The following is a 13164-nucleotide window of genomic DNA, read 5'->3' on the forward strand; positions in this document are numbered from 1 at the left end:
AACACACCGCGGCCGGTGGGGAGGCTCAACAGCAGCTACGCGTCGGAGGAAGCGGCACGCGTGCGGCCGCCTCCTCCGTCGGCACCGCCGGCGTCACGCTTCTCAATCGACGTGCCGGCAAGCGCTCGCCACGGCGATGCAACGCCGGCGGACGTAGAAGCGCGATGACGATGGACCTGCAGCGGCTGATCAACGAGGTGCACGCGAGGCCCGCGATTTGGGACCAGAAGAATGTCAACTATCACAATCGCGATGTCATACTGAAGATGTGGCGGGAGATCGCGAGGGCATGCGAGGTGTCGAGTGAGTATAAGGATCTCCGACCTGGAACGCCCGGATCGACGAACGATGCTCTTCCTCTTCACCCCCGCTCAACGTATTTCTCGTCCCTGTACTTCCCTGTAATATATATTTTGCGTGTACGTGTTGCCACGCACGTGTGCGTTGGTTGCTGGTCGGCGAGATTGGTTGGCCGCTCGATTGGGTGGGTGGGATACGCTGGATATGTCGATTGGTTCGTACAATGTTCATATGATTGTTGAGCTTCGCGACCCTGAGGTCGTTCGAGATATCTCGCTGTGCGTAATACGAATCAAAAGACGAAGGCTGAGACGAGACGGAGGAGGAAATAGAGAAAGAGAAGGAGAGGCGAAGTCGAGTAAAGGCGAAGGATCGAACCGGGTCGCCGCGATCGCGGACCCGGGCCGGGCGGCCACCAAACGCGAGCGCGGACCGCTCGCTGGAACCACGCTCGTCTCTGGAAGGTCGATAGCTCGCGAAAGGAGAGGCCGGCCAAAGAGATAGACTGCTAGTTCACGCGGATCTCCGCCAGGTTGCACGTCGATACCGCGCGACGGACTCTGGCACGGATTACCTTTTTTTTCCTTTTTTTTTCGCGAAGATGTATGTACGTACATGTATACGTACAACGCGATTGCTCGCGGTAGCACGTGCTCGCGGAATGCAAACATGTCTGTCATGACGAGTGAAAGTAATGCCGATTGTAGGATAATACTCCGGGGAAGAATGCAGGTGCTTCTTTTATGAAGCACGCGCGTCGTGAGAGTAGTTTGTAAATTAAAGTAGCTTAGATATGCCGAAATAATAAGGAAATGGCTATGAGTAAATCGAATTCGATAGATCATAAATACTTATTATTTTAATTAGAATTACGACATAAAAACGTAGCGATTTTAGTTACATATGTATATACTTATGATTTTTGCGTATATATCTGATTTTCTAACATCTCATCACTGAACTAAAGAGTTTAACGAGTGGCAGCTAAATTGTGGCAGAAAAGAAATATTGAGGATAGTTTTCGGAGCAGGTAGTATCCAAGCAGAACAAAAAGTCGTAATGACATTAAAATGGCTCCAAAATGATTATTAAGAGTTACTTTTTTCAGTCATTTTGACATTATCGTGACCTGTTGTTTTGCTTAAGTAGTCATACGTTCATTATCGATCGCTCTTTCTAAGGCCCGGTTGCACATTGGTCAACGTTGTTTCGACTTTGAACAAGGCTTAAAACTTTCTCTCTCTCTGTCTCTCTTGCGCTTTAAAACGAGACAGACAGAGTTTTAAGTCTTGCTTTATTAAAGTCAAAGTAACGTCGGTGCAACCGGGCCTAAATCATATAAAGACGTGATCATCGCTCTGTTCCAGCTGATGTCGCCAAATCCAAATGGAAACACCTACGCGACAACTTTCGAAACGAGCTAAAAAAGACCTACCGGGGTAAGTGCGACGGTATCGGCGGCACCGAGCACGACTCTAAGTGGGTCTGGTTCAAGAGCCTATTCTTCCTGCGGGACCAAATGAACTCAAGGGTGATCGGCTGCGCCCTGTCACAAAACTGCATTGGTACAGTCGGGATGCGTTCCTCGCCGGATGGCACGCAGATCGAACCGCAGATTGACATTCTTGAGGGCCACGAGGAGACTCAGTTCGACGACTTGGACGGTGACTCTTGCCAGTCATTGCTATCCGATGACGGTCTGCATCAGGTGATGCCGCCGCCAAAGATGAACAAGATAATCAGTCGGAAACGAGCGCTAATGGACGCGATCGAAAACGATTACGGCGTGGAAGTGGACCGAAAGCGATATGAATCACTGCAGAAGAGACTGGCGATCGGTCCTGAGGACGAGGACGACACCTACCACTTCCTCATGAGCGTGCGAAATCCTCTGAGAAGCCTGCCACTCGACAGGCAGATGTTTGTTCGTCTCAAGATCCAGGAGTTGGTCTACAACGAAATCAACTCGCAAAATCAACAGCAGCAGCAGACCGCAAGTCGCGGAATCTACGACGCTTCCTCACAGGGCCAAGACGTGAAACCCCCGCGCGCCGGTAACGGCGGCAATGGCGTCGTCGTCGGTGACGTCAGCGACATGGCGAATCCGGCGTCATTGCTACAGAACTGCACGGCCGAAGGCTCCGGCGATGATGCCTTCTTCGGCTGACGGGAGCCCGTTTGCTGTTTAATTCGCTAATAGGACGTAAGAATTATAATTTTAATAGAAAATAAACGATGGTATTTTTTCAGTAACCTTCGCACGATCTTTGCGCGCTTTTCTCTTTCCACCCCACATTATGATATCCCATTTCCAATTACTTTTAATTCGTATAGAGGAGTTTTCAATTTGAATCTCTCTAGCCGTACAGTGAAATTTTTTCGTCAATTTGGAAAATTGACTGAAAATATGGCGATAGAGTTTTATAATTTTACATTACTCGTAATTTTTTTTAACGTAATTATTCGCGTGGAGTGTTTCAGACATTCTACATTTTAATTTTTATTGTCCTCTTTAATGATTTACAATTAAATAAAAACTAATAATATTCTATACATTCTTTAGATAAAAATAAATGCAAATTTTTTTTTAATTATGACACAATTTGAGCTAAATATAATGTGTATAAATAACATTTATATACTTAGCGAATTTATAAGACTGGAGTGCCTTGAATAAACCCCATGCGAGTAATGAAGGGTTAGAAACAATGCTTCACATCCTAAGCGAAAGGAATTGTTTCTCAATAAATGCAAGTATTGCGTTTAATATCACGTTAAAATAATCGAAGAAAAGTTTTATAATTCACCATACACCATATCGAAATTTCCGCAAAACGAGTACGGCAGGCATGTTCATAAAAGTGAATAAATATCGCTCGACGTGCATATTTTCACGTCGCGGGAATGATACTTAAAATATCCTCACCTTTGTCGTCGGCTGGGTAAGTCTTTTAATTAATGAAGCACCAGCCGCCGGTACAATTAGTGTTATTAGCTCCCGCGTGGCTCACCTATCTACGTCACAGATAGAAACCTAATTATATTCTGCCGTGATAATTGATTTCTCGGTTCGCGTATTGCCGCATTTTTCACTCTTCGTGATTAAAAGACGGGTATCAGAGCACCTCACGCTATACTGACATTGATCCACACGCAGTGATCAGACTAAGAGAATGCAATGAGAGGATACGATGCCCTAATCGAGGGAAAACAATCTGAAAAAAGGCACGGAATTGACCAATTTATCAATGTCGGTATACTTCATGTTCGTTTACTCTTTATTATTCCAAATGGTCGTGCGTGAGTAGGCAATGATATATCTAAATTCATTTGTATACTCTAAACTACCTAACGAACTTTCTTCCGCACTTAAATAATAATAAATGTAAGATATTTTAATCTCAAATTGATTATAAATTCAAGTTTTTCGTTTCCAGCAATTAGAGCAAGCAATCTTATTGCAGAATTATACTTAATACTATTATAAATATTTACATTAAACAGAATTATATTGTATTATTATAAATTGTTATATTATTATACAAAATTATTGAATATTATATATTTTAAATCATTGTATTAATATATTATTAAACAGACTTATTTTATATTATTATAAACTACACTGAAAAAATGCATGTAATTTTACATGGAAATTACATGTCTATGACCGGAAAATTACCTAAATATGATCGGAAATTTACAAATATCATAAATTATTTAATATCATTATAAATTTCTTTAAGGTATTTGTGACAGTCACAGTTTCAGCTTGCTCATGTGTGAATTCAGTCTCGCGTATGTGTTAATGAGCCATAATTATAAGATATAATTTAATAAGTGATTTTCACGCATTTCATTAATAAATATATCCTTATATATAGCATATACGTATATAAGGATATATTTATTAATGAAATGAATAAATAATACATTACAAATATAATATCCAGGGAACATGTTAACCTATTTATGTCAGAGAACAATTTTGTACACGTTATGCGAGACTGGTCTTCTCTTTTCATGAATTCTAGCTGTTTCGACGAGTTTTCTGAAACCGACTAATGAGGTACGGAACGTGAATAGAAGTATCACACCTGCATCATTATGACACTTCTCGAGGATTGTAAAACCCCTAACAGCGCTGAAAAGACCATATTTCTCTCGCAAATCTCTACTTGTTAATTTAAATGCTTTTTTGAATAATTAAAACTGAAATTAACGTTTTTAAAACCTCAATATACGAATTAGTTTCAATACGTGCTTTCATAAAAATTATATCTTTTATTTAATATTGAAATATATAAAGAAATTCCATATTTTATAAAATGACAGACATATATACGACAAAATTATTATGGCTAGATTTTTATATTTCGATAAGAAATTTATTTAAAAACAGAATGATCATGTTTTTTTTGAAATAACGTTGATGGATAACGTTACATCATATACGTTTTAAAAATTAATGATACACTGTTCTTTATAATATATTTTTTCGCTACGCTCGAGAGAAAACTGATATGGGTAAAATACGAGGGCGTGTAGACACGATTACTCCACCCTATGCGTTACAAGTGTAATAGAAAAACAGAGTTATTTTGCTCGAGCTGTGTTGATGGGTGGACATCGATCATTTAATGGTCACGACTGCTGGGACAGCGCATATCGATCATATTTTCAAAAAAAGAAACTCACTTTATCACCACGATGATTAAGTGTAATAAGAGATAGCGTTATTTTATATATATATATTACAATTTTAAAAAAATTTTAGTGAGAAACGATACAAACAAAAATGTGTAGTAGGGATTATTAAGAGGATATTTTTTTAGATGCACAAGTTTTAGAAATTTTAGAAGAATGAGGAGTTTAAAAATATCAAAAAATGTATTTTATTGTCACGGATGTTTTATCATTTGCCATAACAATGATTAAGTCTGATAGGATAACGTTGTTTTATATACATTTACTAAATTTAGTTAAAATATATAAAATGAATTTAGTTAATGTATATAAAATAATATTATCCTGTGAAATTTAATCATCGTGGCAAGTAATAAAATATTCATAATGATAAAATATATTTATCGATGTATCTTTTATAAACTTTTCATTTTTTAAATTTCTAAAATTTCAAAATTTCAAAAAATATCTTTAAAAAATTTTTAATAAAAAAACTTTTATTAGAAATTAATAAAATAGTGCACCAAAATATGTTATAGAGATTATTAAGGGGATATATTATACTTTAGATACACCAAATTTTAGAAATTTGAGGAAGAAAAATGAGGTGTTTATTATCGAAAAATATATTTTATTGTTACGGATCTATACTATTTCTCAAATTTTACGATTCTTTCTCTAAAAATCTCTCCCTGAGTTCACAGAGATTTTGTAACAAGCCGATACATCGTCGTCGATTCAATTTACGTAAATTACACAACTCGATTAACGGCGATACTTCATCGAATCGCGTTACGTACCGACGTTGCCGAGCTAATGGACAGTTATTATGTCGGACTATCGTCCGACCGGCGAATAATGGCCGATGGATATTGCTGCGGATGGGCGATATGGAAGCGCTAATTTTGTTGTCGCGTCGAGTCTACGCTACGTCGAAATGCAAGGCGCATATGTGACTCCCTGACCACTGGTTGCGTATACGCACGCACGCATGCATTGTCCCCGTGTATCACGGCGTTCGTATCGGCAAAAGCCTTCTCTAAAAGGCTATCGAGTGTGCACCGACCCGACATTCATCACTTTTACTATGCTTCTGATATATCGAGTGGTTGATTAATCATTGATCCCTGAAAAAATTTATGTTTGCGTTCCGCTCCGTGCGGAATTTCGCCTTTTTTTTTACAAAAACACTTTGACAAACGGCACACGGAAAGAACGATTTTGCTAAAGTATCTAAAAATTTAGGTAGATGCAGATAATTGAAAATAATTTTTTGTTAGACTATTAAAGTAATTATATATGTATAAGTAAAATGCCTAAGTAAGTCTCCACGATTAATGCATAAGTAATATATTTATAAGGTGGTAAAATATAATTTGCAAACAATTAATTGTATTTATTAACCAAACAATTATATTTATTAAGATAACTACAAACGTTTCCGCGATTTTAGATTTTAATCCTTCTCAGCGAAGAAGTGAAGTACAAACTATGATAAAAACTAAGTATTTTTAATAAAATAATTATGTAGGAAACACTCGAGCATAAAAAGCAACGCTGTAAAAAGTTTCGACATTCTAGCAATCAGCTTGAACATCCTACGTAACTATGTTGATGATTTAACAAAATTGATTTTAGATCTACACGGAAAGAACGATTTTGCTGAAGTATTTAAAATTTTAGTATAAATCTGAAAATAATTTTGTTGGATCAAAATAATTATGTAAGAAACTCAAGCATGATGAACAATGTTATAAAAAATTTTGATATTCTAGCAACTAGCTTAAGCGACCTACAAAGTTATTTTAAATGGTCCAATAAAATATTATCAGATTTGTATCTAAAGTTTTACTTCACATTGATACTTCAACAAAATTATGCACGAATAATGTTTCTACTTCGAATGTGGAAAAGCAATCTGACCGATAACGAAAGAGAGAGGAGCATCCTTCTGAAATTCTCGAGAAGAACTCGGAAGAGAGAAAAGTTAATCTTTCTAACTTTAAAAATAAATTCCCTCGAGTTCTTCCTGAAAAGTGAAGTAGACCTCGTTGGTGGTGATCGTTCAATCTGCCGCCAAGTGTTTTTACTTGAATGCTATACACGAACATCGCGATAATTGTACCACAAACTTTCCAACTTGTCGGAGAGCCGGAAAGGTGTATATTTTAGCGTAACAGCGGCACGACGGAACGACGGCTTCATCAAGGGAATTGTCGCATCCATTATAGGCGCAGCCTCTGTATTGACTAGAATCGTACGATATACCTCGATGCACCGTGACTGTTATAAGCTATATAACAACTTGATGCCACTGACACCGCACGCAAGTCCGCTGAATACAACGTATTGTGCAACGCCCCGTTCCGTCCTGCTCGCGCGAGCCGTCCCGATAACGTCGTTCCTGAGTGAGTTTGCACTAGTTTCTGAGGTGGTTGCACCGCAACACTGCCGGTTATTGAACATCGAAGCGACGCGCGCTATGAGTTTAATTAAACCAGGTTATTAAGGGACGACAGTGCATCTGGGCGAACGCGCGCTCTAAATGTTCGACACATGGACCTAACATTTGTAGAATTAACGGATAACGCAGGGTCTCTTTTGAGAGTAGGGATATCTCTTACGAAAGAACGCGAAGAAAAATGTGCTTGACATTGAATTAGAATATTATTGTATCGATATTGAATAATATAGTATTGCTGTTGAAAGGTAAATTTTACATCCCAGGAAATAGATCATTTCTAATTAATGTAACATAAGATTTTTATACATTTCATACTTTTAATTTAAAAGTATGAAACGTATAAAAATCTTATGTTGAATGCATAAAAGAAAAATAAAATAATTATGTAAGGAATTTAAGTTTGATAGGCAATGCTGCAAAAAGTTTTGATATTGTAGTTTTAATAATCCAACCAAAATTCTAATTATTTTCAAATTTGTATTTAGCTAAATTTTTAGATACTTCAGAAAACCGCCCTTTCTATGTAAATATTTTGTCATTAAAACTTTTAATTTAAAATTTTAAAAAACTTTGGATTATTAAAACTACAAATCAAACTTAAATTCCTTATATAATTCCTTACATAATTATTTTATTTTCCTTTCGTGTAGCTACAATTAGAGAAAATATTCGAATCGAAAAATAAAACTATTTGTTAATACTGTTAATAGTATTCATACCTAAATCTGATATGTATTTATCGATAAAATATATAATAAAACTGCATAAAAATTAAATTGTTTATCACGCTCTCTATTACAACACTGACCATTAAAGACATATTACTTAGCGCGTTCTAGAATTAGTCTTTTTCAACTAATTAAATAGTGAGGTCAAATTCTAGTTTTAAATCTCAATTTTTACAAAATCCAGCATTTTTCTCCGTTTATCATCCCAATTACGACCATCTTTTTTCCATTTTCAGGTAAGAGACCACCGAGAGAGCTGCAGGGATTATATACCTTCCAAACTCATTCATCTCCGTTCCTTCCTAGTCCTTCCCGCAGGAATTCGCAACATGACGAGGTAACTTCAACCGACTAGAACGGCCCCTGCCGTCTAGACGAGATGCACTATATTAATATTGCACCGACTGAATGACTTAATCGAAAGCCCAGTCTGCGCCAACGAATCGCTTTCTCAGTTTTTCCTTACAAAAGAAGATTATGTATTTTCTCTTTTTTACCCTCTTTTTATTCCTCTATTCCTTTTTGTAATCTCAAATGGTTCGAGGCTCTTATATTATTAATTCTGAATCAATTAAGGTATCTTAACATAAAATGAAAACCATAGTAAAAATAATTAAATTTTTAAGACCTACACTGTTAATATCAAGGAGTAATGGTGACTCAATCCCTTGAGAATAACATTTTTTATTTTTAACTTCCATGTTAAAATAGAAATTGATCCTTTTTAATGATTCGACATTTTAAATATTTCAAGAGCTCATCTTTTAAATTGTTCTCTGCGAAAATGACAGCTCCATCAATTACAATTAATCGTGAACACGTTTACTTTTCGGTTCGATCTGATCGCGCCAACAAAGTACGAAAACGAGTATGGGAGATCACAAAGATTCACTTTGATCATAAAGTGAAATGCAATCACTTCCTATTCTCTTTTTCTATCGCCATCGTGTATCCGACCAGCGCGTTCCATAAAAGAGTTCATTCTCTATGACCCGAGGCTCCATGTTCAATATCTATCCCATTCCTCTTTTGGCGAAATAAATCTCGTAAATTCGTCTTACGATAGAACAATGACCGACATGCAGTTTGTTCAATGATGCGAATGTGATTGCATTATCGTTATGTAGACAATCGAAATAAGTCGGAATTGACACGAATAGATTTGAAATAAAAAGTTTTATCAAAAAAATAATCGCAAAAAATACGCATCAACAAAAATAATCTTCTATATCTCTCTATTCCAGAATAAAATACATAAAAGTACATTGTAACAAGTATTTGTTGGTGTACAACATTTTTGTAGGAAAAGGATTTCTTTCCGTTTCAATTTCTAAACAGGATTTCTAACGTAATTATGCTTCAAATAATTATTTTAAATAATATAAGATAAATTATCAGAATAAATATATAAATAGACTATGAAGAATTAGAATAAAATTGACGGCTTATAAAAATATTTGATAATTTATTAGACCATTTTATGTTAAATAAATTATTTAAAATACACCACGCGAATGAATTATTTTCGATTTTTTCATATGCTTGTTGAAAAAATCTATTTAATATGCCATTAAAATGTGCTAGTAAGTAAAAATGATTTTAATGATAATTACTAACTTTATTCTGTGAACTGTATTCATTCCTGAATAGATCGACAGACAGTTGTACATCTAGTCTAGTTAAACATTTGTTCTTATCAGTCTATTCATTTCAAGACAATAGATCTGCACGCGAATTGTTATATTTATCTGTATTCACAAACCCATTATTTCATGCATTGAAATAAAAAAAGTATTCACTCACCAATACGATGCACCGCAGCAGAGTTAATTATGTTGTAACTACGTTGAGCAAGAGAAATCTGTAAAAGATGTAAAATCCACATTACAGCAGCTTCCATAATAACCATATATCTAATATTTTAGAAAATAATAAATTGCGTATATCAAGAATTCTTTATTTTTACCAATAACTATAATAAAATAACTCTAACTATATAATTTCCTGGAGAGAGAGTTTTCTTTATAAACATAAATCTTTAGAAAAGATTTAAATAAAAATCTTTTTTTAATTCTTAATTTATGCAAATAAAAAGGGAATGTCAATTAATTCGGCAAATAATAAGTAATGAAAATAATAAAATGCATACCTACAATTGCTCTGCCGTCGCTTGATGTCTCCCAGGCCTCTTCTCTGACTTTTTCGTGACACACACAACACATACAACGCAACACTCGCGAAAACACAATTGATTATAATCTCGTGATAGTTTGCACGACGTATGCGAAGAGCAGTCTTGCGACAAACAAAACATTATTAATCAATAATATATGACGATTTTTTTCCATTACTTGATGTACAACGCTATTAAATTATATGTATTTCAATATTCTCAAAATTCGGAAATGAATAAATTATAACATTTAATTTAAATTTTTAACTCTGAATTGACGTCAAAATCTGTAATAAATTATTGACGCAGAGTTATATAAGACCCATTTAATTTATATTAATTAAAATATGCACTAGTTACTTTAAAAAAATAACATCGTCAACATTACGACGAAATATTCCAACGCTTTTTTAAAATGAAATCATCGATATTACATCTCGTTTATGAATTATATACTGTAATACTAAAAATTTATTCAACAGATAGTAGAACATTTCCTTCGATATACATTTTAAATAGTTATAAAATTTCGGCCCACTCAGGACGTAAAAGAAATAATATGAATATCGACAATAATTTCTCTGAATTATATTTTGATTCGATTGTATCTTGCGCTTCGAATTTTTCGTCGAATTGTTGATCTTCTACTGGCAGTACGAAATTTTCATAGTTCGCGGAATGATGCACTGAAAATATTGAGATCCACAGCAAATATTTTTTATTATTCTAGATTATATAAAAGTTTGGAAAAACTCTTGCACGCTTGTAAAATCTTTAACGAATTTTTACCATAATAGAAATCGGAAATTGTATTTTTTAAATTTTTATATATTTAACCTTCCGTCTGCAATTACATTTTATTTCTTTCTCTGTCCTCTTTTCGTTTAACTCAAATGTTAAAATCTTCATTTAATAAAAATTCTAACCTCCTTTATTTCGGAAAAATTTAAGAATGAAATTTTATTTATGCCAAAACAGATCTAGAATGTAGTCGGAGGTTTAAATGTAATTCGCGAAATAATTTCGATTTAGGAATTAGAAGTGATACGCAAATCATTGAGTATGCAACTTCGAAGCACGAAACGTTTTCCGAAACGTTAACGGCCGTTAAACACTTGACCTTAGAATTTGTTTTGATTTGGTAAAAAACATTTTCCGAAACATTAACGGCCGGTAGACACTTGGCCTTGGAATTTGTTTTGTTTTGGTTACCTCGCGTCGATTCGCTGCTTGTGTACTTGACGTCGCGCTATTGTCTATCAATGGGCGCGTTCAAGTCGACGAAGCGGCTAGAGGTTTGTTCGCGTCGCAAAATCCAACATGCTCCAACATGCTCCTACCATAGCTCCTACTCACTCTGTCAAGCGCGTTGGAGTGAGTAAGAGCTATGTGGTAGAAGCATATTGGAGCGTGTTGGAGTATGCGACGCGAACAAACTTCTTGTCTGCTTACCGAGCAATTAAATATGATTGGATCCACAGGTAAGAACCAATCATACTCATTCGCTCGGTAAGCATGCCTAGCCGCTTTGTCGTCTGAACTCGCCCAATGTCTATCATTCGCTCGCCGAAACTCGATCCGGCACGACGAGCCATGCGATCCGTTCCGTATTTCACTTCGTTATTACTCATAGATGCAATCAATTTCTTAGTTACAGCGTTCATAGACTTGCGCGATGAATTACTTTCACGATAAACGATTTATAATTCGAGTGTTGTTAGCCTGTCGAAGTGACAGCGATTTACCGAGGCAGCTCTTTCACGCTGTAATTGATTGTGGTAATGGCAAGCTGTCATTGTATCGATCGTTTGTCACCACAGACGTAATAAGAATAGACTGCGCATTCCTATGATTGTCACTATTGGTTTAGAAAGAGTGAGGTATAAGCTAGAATCATATAAAGAGAGAGAATACCGAGTTGAAGATCTTTTTTTAACAAAAGCACAGGTGCTAAAATCAACGAATGTTTAATCTGTTAGCAAATTCGGTTGAACTCATTAGTGCATATTAAAGCCGTTGTACAATGATTTAATTTACTTAAAAGTAAAATACCAATATTTCAAATTATAAAATAGAAATTTTATTTAACAACATAATAAAATGTATTAAAGATTTCAAGATTTAATCCATTTTTACGTTTATGTTAACACATATTTTTATTTCAATTTGTGTACGACGGCTTTAATGTGCTTCAGTGCGCATTGAGTACATTCAATCGATGCTTCGATAGCAACGAATTCGCTATACCTATATCTATTACTAACATTTTATATGTTTTGCGAGATTGAGCGCTGTATACGATTAATGTCGAGAGTGCTATGCAAAGTGTCGCGCGATTATCGTGTTCTAGTGATCAATACGCACGTGATCGTAATTAATAGTACTTCTACGAGTGTGTTCTGTGTGTGTGCAACAAAGAAATCTGAGAGGAAGAGGAGGCTTAAGAGGCATCGGGCGACAACGGAGTAACCATGTGGTGAGTAATTTATTTATTTATGCATTATTTTTTACTTATAAAATTAATTGTTTATTCTTCCCTTTGAATTTCTGATTTTCAAAGATTCATTGGATGATTTAATAAGATAACTTGAAGCTAAAGGAACGAAATTATGTCTTCGAAATTACGAAATATTGTCCTGTCAGAAAGGGTTTCTGATAACGAGACAGAAAATATTCTCAATGTACTTAATCTTATGCAGTATAAAAGTAAAACAATATTAAGATTAGATCAATAATTCTTATTCTTTTTTTTTCCTTCAAATTAATAATTAAAGAATTAAAGAATTAAGTTGATTTATTATCTTAAAACGAGA

General features: G+C 35.3%; 1 protein-coding gene across 1 annotated transcript; it reads left to right on the forward strand.

The window, feature by feature from the left end:
- Positions 1-5: 5 nt before the first annotated feature.
- LOC108729262 (uncharacterized) lies at positions 6-2499 on the forward strand (the record flags this gene model as incomplete). The annotated part of the gene is made up of 2 exons (XM_018458287.1): positions 6-303; positions 1668-2499. Coding segments are annotated over 2 exons (1098 nt in total), but the record flags the coding sequence as incomplete, so codon positions are not given.
- Positions 2500-13164: the final 10665 nt, after the last annotated feature.

The sequence above is a fragment of the Mycetomoellerius zeteki genome, unplaced genomic scaffold (assembly GCF_001594055.1).
Source record: "Mycetomoellerius zeteki isolate Tzet28-1 unplaced genomic scaffold, Tzet1.0 scaffold72, whole genome shotgun sequence".
In the NCBI taxonomy this organism is placed as follows: Eukaryota; Metazoa; Arthropoda; class Insecta; order Hymenoptera; family Formicidae; genus Mycetomoellerius; species Mycetomoellerius zeteki.